The following is a 23,012-nucleotide window of genomic DNA, read 5'->3' as shown; positions in this document are numbered from 1 at the left end:
AGATTGGTCTGGCTCCTTTCCCAAGGAAATATAAACAGTGGAGCCAGAGTACATCCCACACCAGCCAGCCTTGCCAGAAGTCCTACCAGCAGTCAGAAACATGGACACACAAGCAGGCTGGTTAGCTGCCCGAACGGACACTTGTGATACCCTGAGCAGCAACTGCCTCTCCTGTTCTTGGGATAATGACTAGTGCTGATGTTGTCCAAGTCAGGTTACATTTCTCCTATGGCTGTTGGTAATGGAGAGCACCCTAGTATCAGCTGCATGGCAATCATCCCATGGGTGTCAGCAAAATATACAGATAGGATGAAAAGGAGCTTGGGTTTGCTATGTCTGCAATGTCTTACAGAGCAGGAAGGGAGAGAGAGCATCATGTAGGATGGTCACCTCTACAAGTGCCCAGTCAGAAAGATTAAAAAAACTGATTGAAACTCAAAATCTCATGCTGGATTTGGACCGAGCAATGCATCTTTCAGGCTATCATCCTGACAAGTCACGCAGTGCTTAGACACTTGAGGGTTTCCACAAGCATTTTCCTTTCACCTGAAAAACCGGAAAACTGAAAAACTGGAAAGTTACTGCTGCTGCAGTCAGTTTTTATGTCTAGCTGATCCTATTACCACGCAAACCTGATGCAGTCGCAGCAGCAGCTGAGCTGTTAGAGCACTGTAATCCCATGTGTATTACGGTGATGCCACTTGAGCTGCTAATTTGGCAAAATCTGGATCCTAATGGAGATTTAGCCTATGGACTTCCGCCACTTCGCACTTGTCTGTTACAGAATAAACCATCTTGGAAATAATGGCTGCAGTCACCGGAAATTTGTAACCAGCAATTTAATGGGATTCACCACGTGCCCCTTGCACATGAACTTATTCCTCGTCTCTCTGGCTGCCCCCATACAGCTCAATAATGCCATCAAGGACACGCTCCAAGGTTTGAGGCCAGGTAGGGTAGCAGACCTTGCATCCCCAAGCCTGGATGAGACCACCATGTACTCCGATTAATGGGGTTATGCTGGTCAAGAGCCTCTGTTTGCAAAAGGAGAAGAAAGAACTGGATCCATACATGCATGCAAGACCACACTGCTGAGCTTTTGTTTGCAAGTGAAGCTGTGTGCACAGCCAGCTGCTGTGCTCAGTGGATGTTGGGTCCCTTGTCAAGCAGGTGCTAAATCCTGTGTTGAAATGCCGTAAGCAGATGCGGTGTGTAGGCCTCTGGACAAAATATGGGCAGTAAAACAATTTCAAAAAGTGCTCCCATGAATGTGAACTCATGTGCTGAACAGGAGTTGCCTTCAGATGTACTAAACACCCATTTTCATCCTTTTTCACAAATATTGGTGTTGGAGAGTTGTTCCTTGGAAGGTCACCTATAGCAAGCAAGATGGGCACAGATGTATACAGGGATTTGGGCATTGCAAAGGTCCCTCACCATCCCTGAAGGTAGTCTTTGCTTTGAAGAACAACAACCCTTTTTGTATACTAGCCCAGAGGCATGGATGCATATTTAGATTGAAGATGCTCCTATGCACCTGCGGGATCAGGGACACCTCTCCTGCCAACCCCCAGAAAGTAGCTGGGTCTCAAGGGGGCTGGATTGTGGAACTGCCAGAGCCGTGAGACTATCTGGACAGTAGGGATAAGGGGTTCAATCTCTGTTGCCCATGGATATGGGGGTGCCCCCCAAGTCTAGTCATTCAGTTGAGTCAATCAGTCAAAAAGAATTAATCTCCAGGAATTCAGGTGGCAATAACCAGAGTAAATAGCGAGGATGTTTTGCTCATTTAAGGCAGAATACTTGCACTGGTAACTTGCAGACTGAAATTTCCTAGTATAAAGTATTTGTGCAGCTACCAACTACAAATCAGGAAGAAACAAATAATAAATAGCTGGATGCTCACAGTTACTTTGGGAATGGAAAAAAAATACATTTAAGCAAATCAATTCACTCACTTGTCCTCAAGTCTGCCCGAAAATATTCTCAAAGTGTCACTCAGCACTGCAATAATTATCTCCAGTTCTCATTTACAACCAAATGTTAAGAACTGAGAGATACATACTCCTTCCATCCTTAATGTTTTTTGGGGGGCTTGTGTAATCAGCTGTTCCAGCATTCACAATTTTCACTTATTTATCTACTCAGGCCTCCTTGTTTTTTGGTTTTTGTTTTTTTTTAATGCACAGGTTCTCTGCAGTCTGGCAGAACCAGAATTGCAGTATTGATTTAGGAAGAGGTAGTTGTGACAATACAGTCCCAGGCTAATTCCTGCGCTTTACAGGGGCTGCTCTGTCCGCAGCTGCAGTGTGACCCCAAGCATGGGGCTCACATTTTAAAAGAAAAAAAAAAATTAAAGAAAAGCTACTTTTCTCTGTTCTGCTTTGAAGGGAAAAAGGATTACCAAGGCTAAATAAGCCATCTGAGTACTTAGCTAGCAAGCCTAAATAGCACCCTGATAGGAAGTTCTGGCAGAGAGCTAATTAAATTAACTCTCTTTGATTTATTAACAAGCAGAGCAACATATCACACAGGATTGTCCCATGAAATGAATGTGCTTTCTGATTCCCTCAGCTGCAGTCACCTCCTGGAAAACCCAGTTACAGGGACTCAAGTTTAATGAGACTCAATGGCTCGAGAGGGATCCCTGCCCACCAACAGAGATATGCACTGGTAATAATATGTAAAAGCATGTTTATTTTTGTTACACTTCCCTAATTCCTTTTTAATGCCTAGGACTATCTAATGGCTAATTTGTAATTTCCTGCTCACCGATATGCAGATGAATGACAAGCAAAAACCTTCTGCATGTTTAATTATTCTGTTGATTTAGAAGTCACTTTTCCCTCAGTGCAAGTTTCTCTCTGTGTGCTCTCATGCATCACGTATTTCATTATTTTTAGAAGCATGCTCTGTGCCTTTTTATGCTCTCATAGTTCCAGCATCCAGTAATTACCATGTTTTGAGTCCAACAGACCTGATCAGACCTGATTTACACCAGCAAGTGTAAATCAGGAAAACATCACTGACTCTAAATGTAGTTATTCCAAGTTGCACCAGAGCAGAGATGTGACCTCTCCTATTTTTAGTGATGGGGGAAATGTTATTTGTGTGCTGAGACTCTTGTGAAGTAGGCAGAATATAAAATTTAGAAAACTTCAGAGTGGTGAAAATCCAAATTGAAGCCTGTGAATGCACAGACGCGAGTCTATTTATGTAGCAAGCTCTACTTCTGCTTAACCGCTGCAAGGAACTGTGACTCTCTTTGCATATTTGATTTCTCTCCCTCAGTAAAACATAGTCTGCTTAACCTATTTTTGCTACTTTCTAACAGTTTCACTGGCGGGGTTCTTCCTTATGCCTTACATGTAGCTTTGGTATCCAACTGCTCCTTTGTTAAATTAAGGCAATTAATAAATGGAGATGTTAAGCAATCAATTTTGCCTGCATATCTCCACAGCCTTACGTATGACTGGCTGTAATCACAAGATAAATGCAATGTGCTGATGTATGGTAATGTTCAATAATACATTCTCCGCCAGGCTCAATTCATCAGGGAGTTTCTGGAGGGGAGGCATTTGTTATTGGCTGTCTCCGGACCTCAAGGATAACATTTCTGTCCTTTCCATTGGCCGCCCTGCTGCTGCAAACCTCTTCCCGTCTTATTTTGATGATGAATATGAAGGCATGCTAAGCTGTGCTGGAGAGTAGCTCTCTCCAACTGCACTCCCTCCCCGGGCTCAAGGACTCAGGGGCTCCCTGACTGTTTCCCCTGCCCACTGCCAGCAGCAGCAGCAGCAGCAGCAACGCCAAAAGTTGTGATGCTTTTCTTCACCCAGTGCTTTGGGGCTGTGTTAGATCTTATTCACCTGCGGTTTCAGCACTACAAGGCAAAGAGGGTTTTCTCAGCTGCCGGGCAACTTGTCTGCGTCGTCAACCCAACACATAGCCTCAAGGTGAGTTAAAAATATTTTTTTTCTTCTAACACCTCCTTGTCTTCCCCACCACCAGCACCCGTGTTTCTCCATAGAGAATGAAATTATGCTCTGGCAGCAAGAGGAGAATGTTGTTAACACATTGCAGCCCTGGCAGAGAGGATGTTTGCATTGTCTGAATGCATGATTCCCTTTGGAGCAAAGGAGAAGCAACCCACTGCTCTGAGTGATTGTGGGAAGTCGCTGCTCCCTCTCCCCAAAGTTTTCTCATCCCTTTCACCCACATAATGAGCAGGCATGTTGCAAGCATGTAGTAAAAAATTATTGGAAAAGTTACTTGGATTAATTAACATCCCTTTTTTGGTGAAAGGATGCTGGGTGGTCTCCCAGGATGGCACCTAAGCACAGAGGGATGCTACCAGGCAGTGGGGAACAGGAACAGGGGAGGTGGCAGCAGAGGCATTTTCACTGCTGTTGTTTGCTCTTTCAGGGGAAAAAGGCTGTTTCTGTCTCCTGAGGGGAGTCTGAAGGTGTTCCTCTGGCGCTGAAAGCGTCCTTTAGCTGTTTGCAAGGTGAATCTATTTTAGGTGGAAGAATACATTTGCTTTAATGCAAAACTATTTATAGCCCCCACAAAACATTTCTCTTACTCCGACAGCTCTGGATTTCCACTGACAAAGTGTCAACAGCTCCATCTATATCAGAGCCTTCATGTTTGTAGTAGAGAAGAAGCAGCAGGGGGAGAAAGCAATCAGGAGGCTTTAATTACTTTATTGCTGTAGTGAATGACCAACTTTAATGAAGTGGTTTCTGTTTTGTGGTCAGTCCTTGTGGTCCTGACCTGTGAGGTAGCTCTGCTATCCTGACACAAGCTCAGAAATTAATTTAATTCAGGACAACTTATTTTCGTCTCTGCTACGGTCCCTGTGAGGTACTTGGAGGGGTTGCAGGGAGCATCTTTCCTGAGCTACAGGTCCATGGGAGGTCTATTGATGGGGTAAATCCCTTTTCAGAGCAGCATTGCTCCCCCAAAATGGCATGTTTCCCACAGTTATATTTCCAGTTTCAGGCTGCGCTCAGGCAGGAAGAGGTCATTTCTAGCAGAGTGCCAGCTCCAGGAGGATTTCCCCGCGAGGCTGTGCTCTAAGCACTGCCGGCTGGGGCAGGCACTCACAGGGGATGAACTGCTTGAGTGCAGGCACTCCTCTTCCAGCATTGCACTCCCCAGTCAACACAAGCTGAGTTAAAACTGCAGAGCCCTCTCATTATCTGAAAGAATCTGATTGTCTGAATGGATAAAAGAAATAACTGCATTCCTAAGTGCATGGGGGGATTTTGTAAGTGAATGCTTCTGTGCTCGACTCCTTTTATGTGACTGTCTCCTGCTACTTTCATCTATAATTTTAATTAATAAAAAAAATTTTGAGCAGAAAAAAGGTTATTGAAGGTCACAACACAGTTTTAGTGCCAGTGGAACTGTCTGATGAGACACCATAAGCACACTAAGGGGTGACTACTGCTCCACTGGTATCTAAGACTAGACCTGAATTTATCATTTCAGGTCCTCCCGAGTTGCAGATTTTATATTGTAGGAACTGCAGCACTTTGAGCATACAAAAAAAAGTTGGTGACTGTTACTCTGTGTTAAACTCATGGGGCATTTTAGTTTACTAAAATCCGCCATGGCCAAGCTCTTCACTGCTCAGACCCAGAGCCCAGTAGAGAGATGAATAATCCTGATACTGCCTTGGATTTGAATAATTTGAATGCAGACATTGGACACAAAACTCTCCTGGAAACAAACAAGACCCTCTAGGAAAAGGTCTGATGTGTTAGCGAAGCCCCAGCAAGAATTATCTTGACCTGGGTAGGAATTGCTCTCCTGATAAAGTTACATTAGGAACCCTACAGCTAGTGTTTCTTCACAGGAGCCTGTTGAGACACCATATAGATAGACAAGCTGACAAGAAAGCTCTCTGCTCTGGAAAACCCATCTCTCTGTAAAGTGAAACATGCTTTGAAAGTACTCCCAAGTTACCCAGCTCACATCAAGCTACATAAATACAGTGGGCTTTAGCTCTGGTCTACTCCCCAGGTGTTCACTTTCGTTTCCCATGAGCTCTGTAAGGAATGACTCATCACTTTGTGGCGGGACCCAGAGGAGATGGGTGGATTGGACCCCTTTGTGCCCAGCGTGACAGTATCAGTTCCCACCCAAAGCAGCCTGTGGGCCAGCATCAGCTGGCTCCGAGTAAGCAAGGCACCTTGTCCAAAACCTGGTGTCAGACACAAGCCAGATGAGCCAGCTTCTCCGGGTGCCCACTTCTCCCCCAGGGATACACAGGGAGGCTGTAGTTGCTCTCAAATGACACCTGAGGGACCATTAAACATGAAAGGGCCAAATGTATTCCTCTGTGCTGCTTTACAGTATTATGGCTGTATGTTTCATAGTCTATTATTTCTACCTGGGTCATTTCAACTGTAACATTTTCTTGACAGCCCCCAAATCTATCTTAACAATTGACAAGTGGAGTGAAATCTGTATTAAGGTTTGCGGTCGATGAATACAAGCCTGCTAGGAAACAAGGGCTAGAAGCAATGTCATTTCTCTCCCTTCTCTTCAAGGCTTAAGTGTTTGTGCTAACTCCAAAACTGTAAGCTCTTTGCAAAGGGATTATTTTATTCTGTATCTCTACAACACTGGTGCAAGGGGGCTCCTGGTTGATTGGTGCAAATGATAAATGACAGGCATCATACTCTGCTGTGATTATCCTCACTGACATCCTTCACGCAGGTCAGGTCTTCAATCAGTGCCAACGCACATAACTCCATTAAAGTCAAATTGCAGCAGGACCTCCATTCTTGCTCCTTCCACTTCCAAGAGAGTGTTCAGGGATGATAGTGGGATCCAGCCCACTCTGGAGGATCCATGGTTGGTGGTCACATATGTATGTTAGAGACTTGGCATCACGTAAAGCACTTGGTGAGCAGCAGAGGGCAGGGTACCCTCCAGGGAAAGGCTGCACTAGCTTGTGCTGTCACAGACCCACAGCTGGACCAAGGGGACTCTCTTGTAAAGTTATGCCAGCAAGCTGTCATCATAATCACAGCCTGGACCTCTGACCATGACCAGAGCCCATCACTTACCTATTCTTTTAGGAGAGGTCCAGAGGTTGGTAGAGAAATACACACTTAGAAAGAAACCCATGTGTTTCTTCCCACTGAAAGGCTCATTAATTGGGAAGGCTGATGAGCATTTCAGTGTTTTTTAAAGGGCAAGATGGTAGAAGTGTCAGCACAGACACCTCTATTGATCTGCTGCTGTTTTCCCTGTGCACAACAGCCTGACACAGGCTAAGACAATTCCTGACACAAGAAAGACAATTTTGCAAATGTCTCCCACTGTTTCGATGGTTTGTCAGGAGTATGAATGAGGGGGGGAGGTATTCCAGAGCCTCCTTGTCCTTCTTGCCACTTTCTGGTCTTTGTCCTCCCTTGAGGTTTCCCAGACATAGCAGCAGCATCTTACAGCACAATACTACACTGGGATCAAAATTCACTTGCCAAGCAGAGAAAACCACTAATTTACCGCACTTCCATAGGTCACCTTCGTCCTCAGTCATATTATACGCGTTACCTTGTAACCTGTTTCCATTCAAGCGTGTGGTCAACCTGACATCTCCCTTTGGAGAGACACAGTCAGGCAGTAGAGCTCCTCAGCCAAGTGGATGGTCCCTCCAAGGCTGTATTAATTGAAGGAACACCGTTTATGCCACTGGCTGCAGGTCCCAATGTGAAGGGAAAGTTTTAAGGTGCTCCATGTGCATGGAAAAAATGAGCAGAGTTTGCTGATCCTGCAGAAATGAGGCTCAATGAATTCCTGCACACTTCCCCCTTTGTTAATAGCAATTCTCCCCAGCACTGCTAATTGCACCCTGCGAAGAAGCTGAAGGTGTGGGAGGTTGTCCTCACTCCTTAGCTGGCAACAGTCCCTGTCCCCAAAACCAGCCACACACAGCAGGGGACTGCAGTGCAATCACAGCTCAGCCAGGTGCAGATGCTTGGCAAGATGCTGCATATGGCTGGATAAAACAGATCTTCATTCAAGGAGTTACTGGCTTTTTACACACAACTTTAACTCTTTGGGGAGTGTGAAAAATGTTCTTATAAAGAGTAAAAATGTGTGTTTACAATGCTCTTGTAAAAAACACTGATCTCCACCTCTGTAGAACTTCAAAGAACTTGCTGAATTACAAAAGAAGTGTATTCAAATGAGGATATAAATAGTTCAATCTTATATTTGAAAAGGATCGTAACATGGTTTATGGGGCCAAGATGTCATTTAGCAATTTTTTAAATCAAAAAGCAAATCTGCTCTGACTTAGGGAAGGGATTTGAATCATGTTACAACAGTTTGGCTCTGCATGCAGTGGCCAGCTAAATAGCATTGTAATCCACTTTATCCCCAGTAGGATTAAAGTGCTATGATACATTACACCCCCATGAGATTTATTTGTTTGGAGGGAGGAGAATGACTTTGAAACCTGTTGCTAACAACCTCCAGATGTCCTCTGCCACTATCTCAACCCAAACACCCTCAAATCTCCCCTGCAGGGCTATGATTTGGGGACTAAGTGGCATTTGGCCCTGGTGTCCAGCAGGGTTGTGACAGCTGTGTCGAGGGGACCTGCAATACCCACTGCTGCCTGCAAACCTGGGCTCCTGGCAAGGTGCCTATGTCCCATCCTGGCTGTAGGACAGGCTGTGTAAGCACTGGGCACCTCAGACTTTTAAATCCTTTTGTAGGTATGTGAATAGCAGCAAGTAGTGCTTTGACAGCCCTCCTTCAGCCCTGCCTCTGTTTGAAGGGCTTTCAGCAGGCAAAACTGGAACTTGAGTTGGCCACGAGCACTCTAGAAGCCTCAGTCTGTCCTGCAGATGTGAGCATAATGGTGCTCTGCAGAGGTGAGGCATAGCATGCTCTGGCAGCTCTCCTCAGGGACTCTCCATTTGCTGCTGCTACCTGGTCCCAGGAACTCCTCTATCCAGTAAAGCATTAACCTTAAACCTGCAGATCCCTGCACCTGCACGAGCCATGGGACTACAACACAGGGCAGCATGGACTTTACTCCAAGCATGCTGCAAAGCAGGACAGCTCTGAGCTTCAGTGTGGTCTCACAGAATATCAACTACAATGTCTCCTTGGGAGAGGGAGGGAAAGAGCTCCCACTTCAGAAGTTTCTGCGTTAATAGGCTCTGGCTTCCTTCTCTCACCTCCCACCCCAAACCCACTGCCGAAAATTAATTACCACTGTTAATTGGTCCTGCCTGTTATGCTGCAGCTCTGGAGAAGGGATACAGTGGGTAGGTATTGAGTCCTTTCCTACCCACATTTGATTTTGAGGGTGAATTTGAGGCAATAGCACAAGGGCTAATGATTCTAAACTGAAGAAGGATCAATTTAGATTAGATATAAGAACGAGGTTTTTTTACGATAAGGGTGGTGAAACACTGGCAGTTTTCCCAGAGATGTAGTGGATACCCGATCCCTGGAAACATTCAAGGTCAAGTTGGACAAGGTTCTGAGCAGCCTGACCTAGTCAAAGACATCCCTGCTCATTGCAGTGGGGTTGAACTAGACAACCTTCAGAAGGCGCCTTCCAACTCAACTATTCTAGGATTCTATGACTTGACAATAAATCCCACCTGGATGCAGAACTTTAGAAGTCAGATATTATCAATGGAAGACAGTGCTGTTATTTTAATAGTAGAGAAATCTCTCTCCCCTTGACAGGATGTTTGACAGCAGGGTGAGAAGTAGCCATCAGACACTGCCAAATATCATTTTGTAATCCACCCACTCTGATATGGCTCAGTATATCAGGAATTTCTCAGTGCAGCCTCTGGGTTAGACATAATGGCCCAAATAACTCCCTCAGGAGAAATACTGCCCCAAATGAATTGCTATGGCTAACACAGAGGGTGCAGAGAAAAGAGGGGTGTTTTAATATAAGCCTTGATTACATGAAATCAGCAGCAAGGTCTCAGTCTGCTTCCCAGCAGATAGAAGTCACCCCTGGACATTCCCACAAACCCTCAAGTCCAATAAAGTCCTAGTCCAGGTTCCCAGTTACCATGGATTTTGCCTCAAAGTCAGAATTTAAAGAGAGTGTAATTTTTTGTTTAACCATTAGGATTCTCTCCTGGTATCCAAGAACTCACAGCACACTTAGCTGGGGGACATAGAAATTTCATTTTTTTTCTCAGAAAAAATCTGAGGTTCTTAAGTAATCCAAGCAACTGTGTTTAAAGAAGCACATCAGATCCCAAAGAGCTCTGGTAAAATGAGAGAAAGGAGCTACTGTGTCTGTGCCCTATCTTCCCAGGGTTTTGGCTTTCCTATGCTGTTTAAAAGCCATAATACTTGTCCTTTGGAGGCAATATGCTGGACCTGCCTCTGTTGTGATTTTTGCAATAGAAGTGGGCAGAGCTGAGCCACCATGTTCAACTTCTGGTGGAGCTGCGTAGAGCCTGAAGTTTCCACTTGGGTATGGCTGAACATGACAGCAACTTCCCAGCCAACCTACATATGCATGGTGTATTTGGAAATGGAAAGCATGGATGTTCAGACAACCACCTTATCAGACTGCATTATTTTTCTTTCTTTCCATGGCTTACCTCTTTTTGTTAAGTACCTTTTCTTCTGTCTTATTGTTCCTTCTCATGCTTCCCATTCCCTGCTGTACCAAAGCCTCAAAGCAAAAGATTCTCCTCATCTGTTGTTCAATATGCTAATTTGGGGCTTTTCTGCTCCTGCTGAAAGGAAAGCATCACTAACTTTGGAACTCTTATTTTCCTGTAAGCTCTTTCAGAAGAAATTACAATCATTCAATCTTCAGCTTGTTTGGTGCCACCAATTTCTCCATTGACTAAGTCTCACTTTAAAACAGTCATTGGCAAGATAAGGAAAGCTACAAAAGGCAGCAAACCATTGCTGTCACCACTTGTGGATGTAGCTCAAGCAAGGAAGTCAAGTGTTCTACATGCCTACAAAACCTAGTTGCCATTATGCACTGGAGTAGGGCTCGAGCAAGCAGGTCCAACTGAAGGAGCCACAGCACTTGCTGTCCACCCAGTATAGTGAGCCATGATAATGATCACACCATCTGGTAAAAGAGAATATCTTCCCTCTGCTTTGGTGTGGCAAAGCAAATCCACTTTCAGTGTGGATTTAAGCTGGCAGTCTGTTGTGTGCACTGCCAAAGTAGGCACACATCCCTTCTTCTTCAATGCAGCAGGAGCAAGCAGCTGGGCAGGGGAGTGGCCTCAGCTGTTTTTCAGAACCTCCCGCAAGGCTCTTACCCATTGGGATTATTGAGGGCTGTGCTGAATGGAAAAATTTCAGTTGCATCTGGAGATCTGAAAATCTCCAGGGTGACCTGCTGCTAATAACCACCTGCAACACTCCTGCTCAGCTCTCCCACAGCATTCTCCAAAGAGGGAAGTGTGTCCTGGCACTGCCAATAAATCGTACGCATACACAGTGTACAATTAGAAGCACTTTTATTTATTTAGAGGCACTTCTGAGCATCTTATATAACATTAATGGATTTATCTTTAGCTCTCTCCTTTAGTCTCCTCAATACCATGAAAGCATCCCTGTAGGAGAACAGCAGAGACCTCCGAGTACTCTGTGTGTTTATTTTGGTGGGTTTTTTTTAAAGGCAGAAATGTTTGCAACAACTTTGTGAAGATATTAACCAGCTATTTCCATACCAGATGAAATGCTTTCAGTTCTAGCCTTTTCTTCCATAGCAATTTCATTCTGAACTGATCCAAAATGAAACTCTTTTTCACTTCCAGATTGGCCTCCCCAGTAAAAAAAAAAATCATTTGAAGAGCTTTAGTGATGTTATTGGTATTGACACCTTAGGCATCAGTATTTCACACGCGGAAATATTAAGCTCCAGAGTGGCTGGTGAAATGCCCATCAACCCCGAGTAAATGCATAGTGGAGAAGAGACACGTGTCCTTGTGAATACCTTAAACACAAGATCACACACTCTTTCTCATCAAATGCCAGCTGAAATGTAAAACGAAACAGAGAAATGGAGCATAAATAAGACAGAAAAAGATTAAATTGGTAATGTCTCCTTGTGCAGGAGACAAATGCTGTAGATGAGCAAGGAGGCGGATACTACAGACCAGAAAACCACATCAGCAGAGGATGGAAATGTTCTTCCACTCTTAAGAACTGCCATGTGGAAAATAAGCAAAGTAATAAGCGTGAAAATGGAGTAAATGACCACCACATAATGATTACATAGGGCAGCTGAGATAAGGGGAGAGTTATGGTCACCTTCAGGCTTTGCAAAAATGAGAGGGTGAAATGGGAACAGCAGGATGGTGGCAAGTGGGGTGATCATGGCAGTACCTTGACCTCAGCAAGAACACTCAGGGGTTCAGTGTCAAGCACATGCACAGACAGAATAAAATGGATGTTTTGCAGGAGCAGACCTTTAGTCAGACATACTTATTCTGGAAATTATCGAACTTGATCCAGCAAAAGACCATATGGAAAACCTGATGGACTTCAGCAAACTTACCCATTTCTTTTGAAGAGGGAAGCCCAAAGACATCCTCTTCAATAGGAATGTCTGACTGCTGCATTGCAAGGACAGCAATATCACCTGAGGATACTTCGTTGCAAGCAGAGATGTGCTATCCATGCTGGATGGACTCCCATGGTATGAAAAGGCACATCACAGGCTAGTGGAGCCAGGCTTTGCTTGTGGGGCAGTACTGTGAATTCCCTATTTGTCCTACCTGAGACCTGAAGATCCCTCTGTGGTGTAACATCCTTTCAAATCTACAATTACTGAGATTCATTGTTCTCAAAGACAGACTGTTTTTCTTGCCACCAACAATCAAGGGAGGCAGAAGACTAGCTTGGAATGGATATGTCATTTTTGTCTAACTGAAGGTAAATTAAATAAACTCCACTGATACTGTACAGTTCCTTTGACTTATGCAAAAGAAAAACCAAGTATGATAATTGTCTCCTTAATATAAAGCCAGAAAGGTTGGCCACAGTACCACCAAGTATTCATTACTATTTTACAGAGGTTCAGGTAACACAATCTTCTTTCCACTCCCAAAAAGGAAGCTTTCAAGGAGATTCTAATGCTGCAATACTATATAAAAACAGAACGTGATGTGTACAGAGAGGTACAGCAGCCTAAAGGTGTCAACAGCAATCTTCAAACATTTGCCTCAACAATGACCAAACCAAAGTAACACCAGAAAAACATATCTGAAAAGAATGAAGAAGGCAGACAGAAGGTCATGTGGGACACACTTGGGAATCCAAGGATCAGCACAGGGGACTGACACCAGTGAAAAAGTATGGAGCTATATGAGTTATACAACTATCTGGTAATTTAAACTCATCAGAAATGCAAATCCTCATAGGTGGTCCAAAGCCCAGGGATATTACCAGCTAATTAAATCAGTCCAGATTGGAAAGGAGGTCACTGTGGCAGATGAGGGATGGCAAGACATACTCCAAAATATGCTTTGGGATAAGCACCCTTATTGGTAATTGCAAGCTATGCTAAATAAACTCTGAAGAGTAGAGGACAGATGTTCAACATCTATCAGAAAAGACTTTGCACTGTAGCACAAGTGTAAACAAACATGTTCCTAAAGAGTGCTGAGCAGAGCAAGTCACAAGGAGAAAATAATCCACTTGGGCAAATCTGTCTTTCATTCTCCTTATGGGATGGCTGCCGGCAGAACAAACTTTTCCTGGGCTTATTCAATTAACTGCTTCATGATTACTTCCCCCCTATGGCAAGATCCCTAATGCTTCAGATCCGCTTTTGGACATGCAAGCTGTGTTAATTAGCTGTGCAAAGAGGCACAAAGCAGAGATGTTACTTAAGTAGTGTTGGTTTTGTTCTGTGCCTGGATTCTGTGTCTGCTCACAGGCTCTGGGAGTCTCTTTCTGTTTCTTTGATGACTGAAAGCCAGAGGCGTTACACAGATTTTGGTAATTTAGGATGAGATAGCATCACTAGAGGTGAGGAAATGCCTTTTTCACCCAGCTTATGGTTTGCAGTATGGAAGTCTGTGGGTGATCTGTATTTTCTTGGGAGATCTTAAAATACTGCCATCCCCCATGAATTTTTTAGTCCCTTAAAAGGTATCACAGTCCTGGTGCAGCAGCAGCAGAGGGGGAGACAAAGCTTGGTCCTTATGCCAGCCCCAACCCACTTCACAGGCCTTTATGGGTTTATTAAAATAGTTTGCATTAGTATGTCAGACTAAAGAGGCAACTGAAATGCAGGCACATGTTCTCCTTTGATGCCTTGGCAGTGGCTGTGCAGGTCCTGGAATCAGGAATGGCCTAGGCTTCACCATAGGATAGCTGACAGGAGCCCAAGACACAGGTCCTTGAAAAATCTTGTGTTTAAGTTTTGTTGGCTTTGGGCATATGCTCATATTTTATTTTCTCTCCTCACATTCTTACAAAATAGTTGTGATGTGGTCAGGGGCTTGTCTGACTCATTCAGTTTCCTCTCTGCCATCATTCTGGAAAATGGTTTTTTTGGATGTCTTTATCCCTGTTCAGTCAAGCAGTATCCCATATAAATATTTCCCTCAAGACACGAACCCAGGTTTAAACTTAATATTTGCACTTCAGGGAGTCATACAAGTTTTCCACAGGCACATGCTGACCTCGTCAGAGTGCAAACTCAAAGAAGGCAGCAATGCAGCAGGAGCACATTCATTACAAACTGGCATGTGTCTACTCGCAGACAATTCACGGCTATGCCCAGGTCAAGATTTAAACTGTGGCAGGAAAACAGATGCAAATGTTTGCAGTAATTCACCATCGCTGCTTCTGGTTCCCCCTATACAGCCAAACTGAAGCTCTTTGTGCAATTACAATTCCTGCCTGGAATCTCAAGGGTCTAAATCATACAGGAAATGATATAACTTAAAAAGAAAACTAAACTTTTACTGAGTTTCTTCTGCCATAGAAAATATTTCAAAAAAGAGACTCAAAAATGTTAGGGTCATGAATGGTTGCACAAACATGACCACTGATTTGTAAATAACTGATTATAAAGACTGAATTTTCTTTCAGGCTGTTGGTAAAAGATGAAGGCACTATCAGAAAACAGATCTGAGACCAGCTTAATCTCCAGAAGCTTCACAAGGCAACTGGAGATAATTTAGACTTGCAGCTAAACACGAGCATACTGGTGAGGTATCTCATAACAATTTTTAAGCTTCTAACGATTTTTCAATAATAAGCTAGTGATTAGAAAAGAACATCCCAGTTCACAGATAAATCCAGGCTGTGTCTGGGTATTCTGCTTACTTTCTGCTTTAACTAAAGCAACTTTAATTTGCCAGAGGCCAATCAACAGCCGGTTGCAAGAGAACTCAGTCCGATGAAGCAGATGTTGTGGAAGGGAAAACCTTCTCCTTACTCACTCACAGGGAAAATGTGCCAAAAGCAGCCTTTCAGCATTTTCTGTAATAGTAACTTTTGCTTCTTGACTTTCACAACACAGAAGAAACTTGCAGATCAAGTAGCTTCTGAACTGTTTTTCATGGAAAAGGACCTTGATACTCTCTACAGGCAAGTCACGCAGTGGGTTGCAGCTACCTCCAGTTCTGGATGACCCAAAATTACAGCTCCAGTGCTCCAGTAAGATCTGTGCCACCTGGTGCTCGCAAATAGCTAAGTGTTGAAAGTTGAGCAAGAATCTAGTCCAGCCCTCTGCAACCAAGTTCTGCAGCCTAAGTCTGGTTTTGTGGATAATTTTTTTCCCTCGTAGGGAGCAACCCTACGTCTTGGTGGTTATCATCCATCTGTTCCTGAGTTCATGGGTAAAATCAGACTGACCTCCCTGGAGAGCACTCCTTGTTGACTGACCCAATGCTCTGAGCCCAGGCTACAGCTAAAGATGACAGAGAGTTTGCTGTGCTTACCTCTGTACCCAGACTACCTTTTCCCTCCATGTACAAACAGAGCCTTTGAGCACACCAACAGCCTCAGCAGGCTGTTCGTCTCCTGCCCCCCTTGACCCTGGACCTGGAGTGCAAGAATGGACGAACAGAGATGCAGCCAAGGCTGGATATGAGCCAGGCTGAGCCTACGGGATAAATAGGTGTGTTAGGCGGCTGCTGTGCCTGAACTAATAAGCCCTGCAGGAAGCAGGATCCATTCAATACAGTATCCTGCCAAGGCCTTGTAGTCTATCTGCCTCCAAGCCTGATGGGCACATCCAGGTGCTACAGCAATCCATTGTGCTGCCAGAGCTGCAGGGGGCATCATCTAGCTGGGATGCTCTGCAGGCATCTACGCCTTTGGTTTCTCTCTCTTTAAATGAGGTGAGGGACAGTGTTCTCTGACATCAGTTAAGTGGTTTGGGGTGGATGCCAAAATACTTAAATCTCCTGGTGTAGGTTAATCTTCTGTATGTGTGTGAAGGACCCGTCTGCAAAACTGGTGCACTGCCATAAATAGCGTAAAGCTGCCAATTTTTTGGTGTCAGTAAGGCTGGAAGGATACGCTCTTCTGCTCTCACCACTGTAAATAGGTAAGAAATAAAATGAGGATGCTGAAGCTTAACTGTAGCCACCTAAATTTAAAATTTTTTTAAATCTTAATCCCTTAATGATGATTATATTGTAAGTAGAAAATATAAAGCATTTTAGGAGCACTAAGTAATACTTAGAGGGCTCACTAATCCACAGTTAATATGCAGCCACCACTGAGAGGGAATGAAGCAATCATGCCACCTTGGAATTACAGAGTTCGCTGTCTCCTCCTGGCTTCAGGAGGGAAGCAGAGGATGTCTGCTTAGCCTGGGACTGTGGGAGGAGGCAGAGGTGGACAGAAAATGATGGTCTGAGATAGACAATACAAGGCATGAACAGCCCCCTAACCTCCCTTGTCATCCTGCATTAAGGTTTCGGGGCAGATCTGTGCCAACATCCTGACTTTTTCCCTAACAAAGATAGCAAAGTCGGCACATTTTTCTTTCAGCTTCCAACCAGAGTAAAATTCAGCCACCTAGGTCAAGGTTGAAGGTAGTGTTTTAGAAAAGTGTGTGTCAATGCAGCAACCTCTGTGCTTCTCCCTGGCAAATGCAAAAGCCTTGGGAGGGCAATCATAAATCATCTAGGCTTCACCACACCAATGACCTGATAAAAAAAAAAGTAAATGTGTGGTAGTATTCACCAGCCTTATCTTCACTGATAAATAAAAATGCTCTTCATCACTTTGAGTTTTCTTGGTGGTTCCCCATGCACAACAGTGATAAGACTGTGCCTCATCCAGTCCCAAGTATGGGGAGTTTCCAGCAGAGGCAGAAATCTCCATGTCTGCGGCACAGCCACCATAAAGTTTCTGGGCCTTAATTCTGGGGGGGGAGTTAATTCTCATACAAAATGTCCAAATGTCAAGTGGAAAATAATAAAAACTTGTCAGCTCAGTGATATTCAGGAGGTTCTTAACTGGCATAAAATTCAAGGGTGTACTGTGCACTGCCTCAGGAAAGGGCAGAATGAGAATGGAGGGGCACGTCAAGCATTAGTAGATGATTATGTACTATGTAGTCAAAGGCAAGGTCTTCCTTTGTCCGAGCAAGGAACTTGATTTTCCAGATATCTGTCACCATAGGAAATGAGCACTGAGGCTGTCACAGTTCCAAATTATTATTTTTTCCCCACATATTATCTTCCAGTGTGAGAGATAAGGCTATGTGACCAGCTGAATTGCATCTGGGATACAATATGGTGTCATGGCCAAATCCGCAAAAAGGCTCAAATGACATCAGCTGGAGGTGGCTGCCCTAGCTGGAAAGCAAAGAAAGGAGCAAGAGCAAGAGGCTGCTTGTTTTGGTGGGCTTGCCTCTCAAACCGAATCCCAAAGCTGAAGAAAGAAATAAATACATGAGCTCAAGGGAGTAAATCCTTCTTTGGACAAGAACAGCAGGGGTGCTTGAGACCCTGAGGTCTCAAGCCTGCATCTGTGCTCTGTGGCTCACACGTGGATCGTCTCCTGGTGCGAAGCGACTTGTGGTGTACTGCAGCATTGGCAACCACCCCAGACTTCATGCCAGGAAACAGGGGGTGTGGACAGGTCATCTTGCTGCAAATCAGCCCCCTCCTTCCTGATGTGAATGTATCTTCTGCGCCTTGTCTAATCCAGAAGCTATGCCCAGGAAAGCAATAAATGCCATATCTTTATGTGATGCTCTTGCTTTTCCAAAATTTTTATTCTAAGAATAATCCACTGATGTTATTTAATTACCATACAGCAGATGCCTTATTGCATCCAGAATACATCTATTTGCCTTAATTTTACAGTATGGTAATTAACTACCAATGACTTATTTAAAACATATTTACAGATGGAAATGTCAGAGATGCATCACATTTTCATGCCCAGCAAATGCACTCACAATAACCAATTTGTTATTTAATTAACTTGCTTATGAGCTCACCTCTGAGAAATACTATTTCAGAGAACATGTTAGCTATGATGCTTAAGCAGGTTCTCATAGAGAGGATGCACCAGCTGCAGGTCCTCAACGATTTTTGCTTTATTATGTTGAGGTGTTTTGCTGCTCATATGGACTTACCGTAGTTATGGCCTTCACATCATTTTAAAGTTAAGCTATTAGCCACACAGAAAATCAATATGTAATAGAACAATATTCATTAAGCGAACCATAAATCAACTCTTCTGTAGACACAGCAGGTACCAAAAGCTTTCATAAAGCTGCTGGCCTGTCATGATCAAAGGAGCTGAGGTGGTTACCATGAACAACACATTTCTGTATATCAGATCTGGGTTAAGTGATACACACATGCTAACAAATATTAATTAGGAAGGGAATTTGTACCTGTCAGGACCTAGCAACAGTGTGGTCCTTCAAGGGTTCCATCTGCTGTAAATCCCTGGATAACATGGAAATTACCAAGCTAAATGGCTCTTCCACATCTGCCTTGTACTTAGGATATAGTTTTGGGAAGTGCAGCACTGGTCCCTTAAATTAGGGTTATGCCAATGTCTCCTAGGATCACTGAACTGTCTCTCAGCCACCAACCCCAGGAACCACAGGGCATTACGCTCCTGTCTTCCTTGGCCTAAATGAAGAGTGAGCACAAGGCTGAGGATTTTCCCCTGCTTGTCAGACTTTGTCTACTCACAGCATGTTTATCCATCTCTGATAACAAGCATCTGGAGAACCCTGCGAAGCTGGCATCAGGGACAGGCAAAAGGAGGGATCCCATTTGAAACATCGCAGACATAATACAGGGTGAAGCTTTGATGAAGGTACAGTGAAATTTTCTTGCCTCGCAGACATTAATTCACGTCCTTTAAAGCTAGAAGAGGCTCCTAGGGCAACCTAACCAGACTAGCTGCATAAATCGAAACCCAAGGTCCTTTCTCAGGAGCTTAAGACAATAACTTCAGCTGCCAGACGTCCTTCAGAAAGACCTCTAGTTTGGACACAATGATTTTCATCAATAAAGATCGCATGTCTATGGACAAAATATGATATTTTTAGAAATGGTACTGTCAGCAGAAAAAAAAAAAGAAGGCTACATTTGATTACCTTGGAAGGCTCTGGGGAAGCTGGGAAGACGTTGTTCAGTGTTTTCTTTTTCCTGAATGTTAACAAAATAGCACCAGTTTAAGATCCCCCACAAAAAACAGGAATTATCCCCTCCCTCCTGCTTGGGAGAACTTTGATATCCCTACCAAAACACTGCATCTGTTGTAAAAATAGAGTAACTTAGCTAGAGGCTGGAAGGGAGACGATGAAATAACCCCAGAAAAACAGATTACAGCTGATTCAAAATAGAGGCTGTATCAATTTGGTGAGATTCTCCTTCCCCAGGATAGTTTTGCAGTAGGCTTACATTCCCTCAGTGCTTACCACGTGAGCCTGCTCCCTCCACAGCACCTCTTCCCTGTGCTCCTCTCTTTATCAGCTTTTGTAGGTGCAGTTACAGCTCTTCTTGGCTGCTACATCAGCACTTTCTGCCCTCCAAGGCTTTGTGAAAGTCACCCCAGCTTGTAAAACCACTGACTGGTGCTTCAGCACTCTGTAAAAGCCAGCAATATCTGCACACACCACTTACCCCCCAACAGCAGAGGCCCAGCTCTCTCCACTGCTTTCCCACAGTAGCTGCAGCATCCTCCCCCTGCCCCATTTTGCCAGATTGCTCCTTTACTTTTCCTTCAGTCACGTCCTGATCAATCCAGCTAGTTTCACCATCCAAGAGCAGGTAGAGAACACACTCCCCACAGAGCATCTGCTTCTGCAGGCTCCTGAAGCAGCCCTGGTCATCCCACATCAGGGGGATCAGCTGTAGGCTTTCTGCTCCCTTAGCCTTGACATTACTAGCCTGGCATTGTTAAAATGCCTTAATGCCACTTCTGTTCTAATTAAGTATTGAAACTCCTATTTTGGGGGATTAGATATTCTTGTACCTTTTTTTTTATACCTGCAGTAGAGAGTCCATGGCTCATTGGTCTGGAAAATATCACACTTGTCTTTGGAAAATAGCCAGGCTTTCATAAAATGTTCCTCAAGTAGAAATTCCCAGTCTGCTTATAAATACTGTCACCTGTGTTTTAGAGCTGAAGAAACTAAGGCCTTTCTGAGGTTAAGGCAAGGTCTGTGACACAGAAAGAAGAAAGCTCCAGTCTCTTCCCTTTTCATTAAATGCCATTCTCAGTAATTTTGCTAAATGAGAGATGGAACTTCTGAAGTCAGGGAAAGTCTCACGGGCTCAGCACTTACAGGTTCACACCTCCCATCAGCAGAAAGAAAGGCTTTTTTTTGAAGCTGATCAAAATACATTTGATTTTGAAGTTACGGAAAGCCATTAATTATGCTGGTTTTGGAGATAATCAGTCCAGGCACCTGTCACGTACAACAACAGAAATGCAGTTAAAAAAAAAAAAAAAAAGAAAAGTAAATGTAAGCTGATAGCATTTATAGTTGAGAAAAGGTGCCTGTTGAAGGACAGATGCTATTTCTTGTCTCACCCTAAAGTAGATGAGCTTTGTAAGAACATCTCAGCTCCTGGCAGGGCTGCTGTGCTACCTTCAACAGTCCAGAAAATTAATTAAGAAAGTTACTTTCAAGTCTGCACTGCATTGTCTCAAGATTATACTTAACTTGTTATACAGATCATAGAAAAAAATGAAGACACTTGAGTTCTCAGGGGCAAAAGCCTGCAAGATGCCTTCTGTTTGTCCCTAAGGATATTGCTTGGGCAGTGCCTGTGGGATGCTGCCTTCCAGCCATGCCTCTGCTGGTGGTGGTCAGTGTGGGGAAACCTACAGCAAATGCCTTCTGCTGATTATTTAAGAGGAAGAGGGAAGTTTTAACTAAATTAAATCTGTGGTAGAATTCACTTAGCAATAAATTGCAGCGATGTTTTTATGCCCCTAGTCTACAACCGGGAACGTATTGTCCTCGTTTCCTAGAGTTTTTCCGTCCACCTTTGAACCAGAACTGGAGAATGGAAAGTCAAAGTGGGAGATGGTTTCAATGCCAAAACATGGGGACTGGGTTTTGGTATCTTCCCTGTGGATGGGCAGGTGACAATCCCAAGGCAGGAGAGGTGCATGGCAGCACACTGCTGGCAGCAGCTCTGAAGCTCAGCCTGGCTCTTTAGCCATTCTGCCAACTAAGCTCCCTGGAGAGCAACAGGGTAATTGTCCTGCAAGTAGACAAATCTACATTTTTCTCATCCCTCAAATTCACACCAAAACTGATGATAATGCAAGGCTTGTACTTTTCTCCTGTCTTTTTCTTCCTCTTGGTATAACCAAGTGGTCTGCTATTAATGGACATGGATCAAACTGCTTGACGCAGCATGTTCAGCACTGAGAGCAGGAAATGATCATTTCAGGGCCACTGCTAAGAAAACCTTTCAAAGTGTCTTGGGGCAGTGAAAATCTAGTGCTTGGGGATTAATTATCTGGAATTTAATGAGGTCAAAAGCCAGGTAGCAATTAAATGTCTGCAGATGGAGAGAACAGTTTCATAATAGACTTTGGTGGTGAAGCTGGCTTAAAAAGTTTTTTCTCTCTCAGCTCAGTCTGTTACTGTTATTACTTGTTTTAGAGCTGTGCCGTGAACCAGACTGCTGAAGTGATCTGCATTGCAAACTCTTTTGGGAGATTACATTTTAGATTTGGCATTTCAAAATTTCAAAATTGTTTCTGCCAAATTGGAGCAAAGGAGATATGTGTGTGTGTGTGTGTGTGTGTGTGTGTGTATGTGCAGCACATGTGCACTTACACACATCAACATAAATGCACTGCAGAAGTGATGTTAGCACAGAGGAAATCCAGTACAAACATCTGGTGGGTTATGTCTATACTGTTAAATAAAAGAGGGATGAGAAGTAATCTCTTTCCTGAAGCTACATGCAAATGACTTCTTCAGCTTCAGGTTAGGGTTAGCTTTTGCTACAACAATTTCACCTTGGAGAGATGTAGCGAGGGTGGTGTGAAGAGAGCCAGGGAGTGAGATGATTGTTCAGGCATGTGGATGACCAGAATTCCAGTACTCGGGTTCAGTACCTGGTCTTCTTTTGATGGATATAGCCAGCTCCAGATACCAGCTTTATGGTTTTGGCCCATTTGTCTCATGTAATCAAATTCAAGATAGTGTTATTTGATTTTTTTCCAATCTTAGTTTTATTTTTATATGCAAACATATGAATAAAAGGAGGGGATTTTTGTAACAGTAAATTATACTTTGATAAGTCAACTGGAAGTCCTGGTCTCTTCCTAATTTATGTTAAGATGTGATCATCCCCTGTACTTGGCACTGGTGAGAGAGCACCTCACATCATGTGTTTAGTTTTGGGCTGCTCACTACAAGAAAAACATCACGGTGCTGGACCGAGTCCAGAGAAGGGGAGTGAACCTGGGGAAGGGTGCGGAGCACAAGTCCTGTGAGGTGCAGCTGAGGGAGCTGGAGGTGTTCTGGAGAAGAGGAGGCTCAGGGGGCCTTATCA

The 23,012-nt window shown here is 43.9% G+C and overlaps 1 protein-coding gene across 2 annotated transcripts in view; it reads left to right on the top strand.

The window, feature by feature from the left end:
* The window catches only part of SIAH3 (siah E3 ubiquitin protein ligase family member 3), a 53,001-nt gene that overhangs the window by 3,882 nt on the left and 26,107 nt on the right, over positions 1–23,012 (top strand). For both annotated transcript variants that reach the window (XM_008929112.2, XM_018071044.1), the window contains exons 2-3: positions 2,575–2,673; positions 3,840–3,956. In XM_008929112.2, the coding sequence (XP_008927360.2) occupies positions 2,620–2,673; positions 3,840–3,956 (171 nt within the window). In that variant the 5' untranslated portion in view covers positions 2,575–2,619. The remainder of the gene's footprint in view (positions 1–2,574; positions 2,674–3,839; positions 3,957–23,012) is intronic.

This window comes from Manacus vitellinus, unplaced genomic scaffold (genome assembly GCF_001715985.3).
Source record: "Manacus vitellinus isolate BGI_N305 unplaced genomic scaffold, ASM171598v3 scaffold_2_pilon, whole genome shotgun sequence".
NCBI classification, from domain to species: domain Eukaryota; kingdom Metazoa; phylum Chordata; class Aves; order Passeriformes; family Pipridae; genus Manacus; species Manacus vitellinus.
The sequence above is the reverse complement of the archived record's forward strand: the minus strand, read 5'-3'. Positions and strand labels throughout refer to the sequence as shown.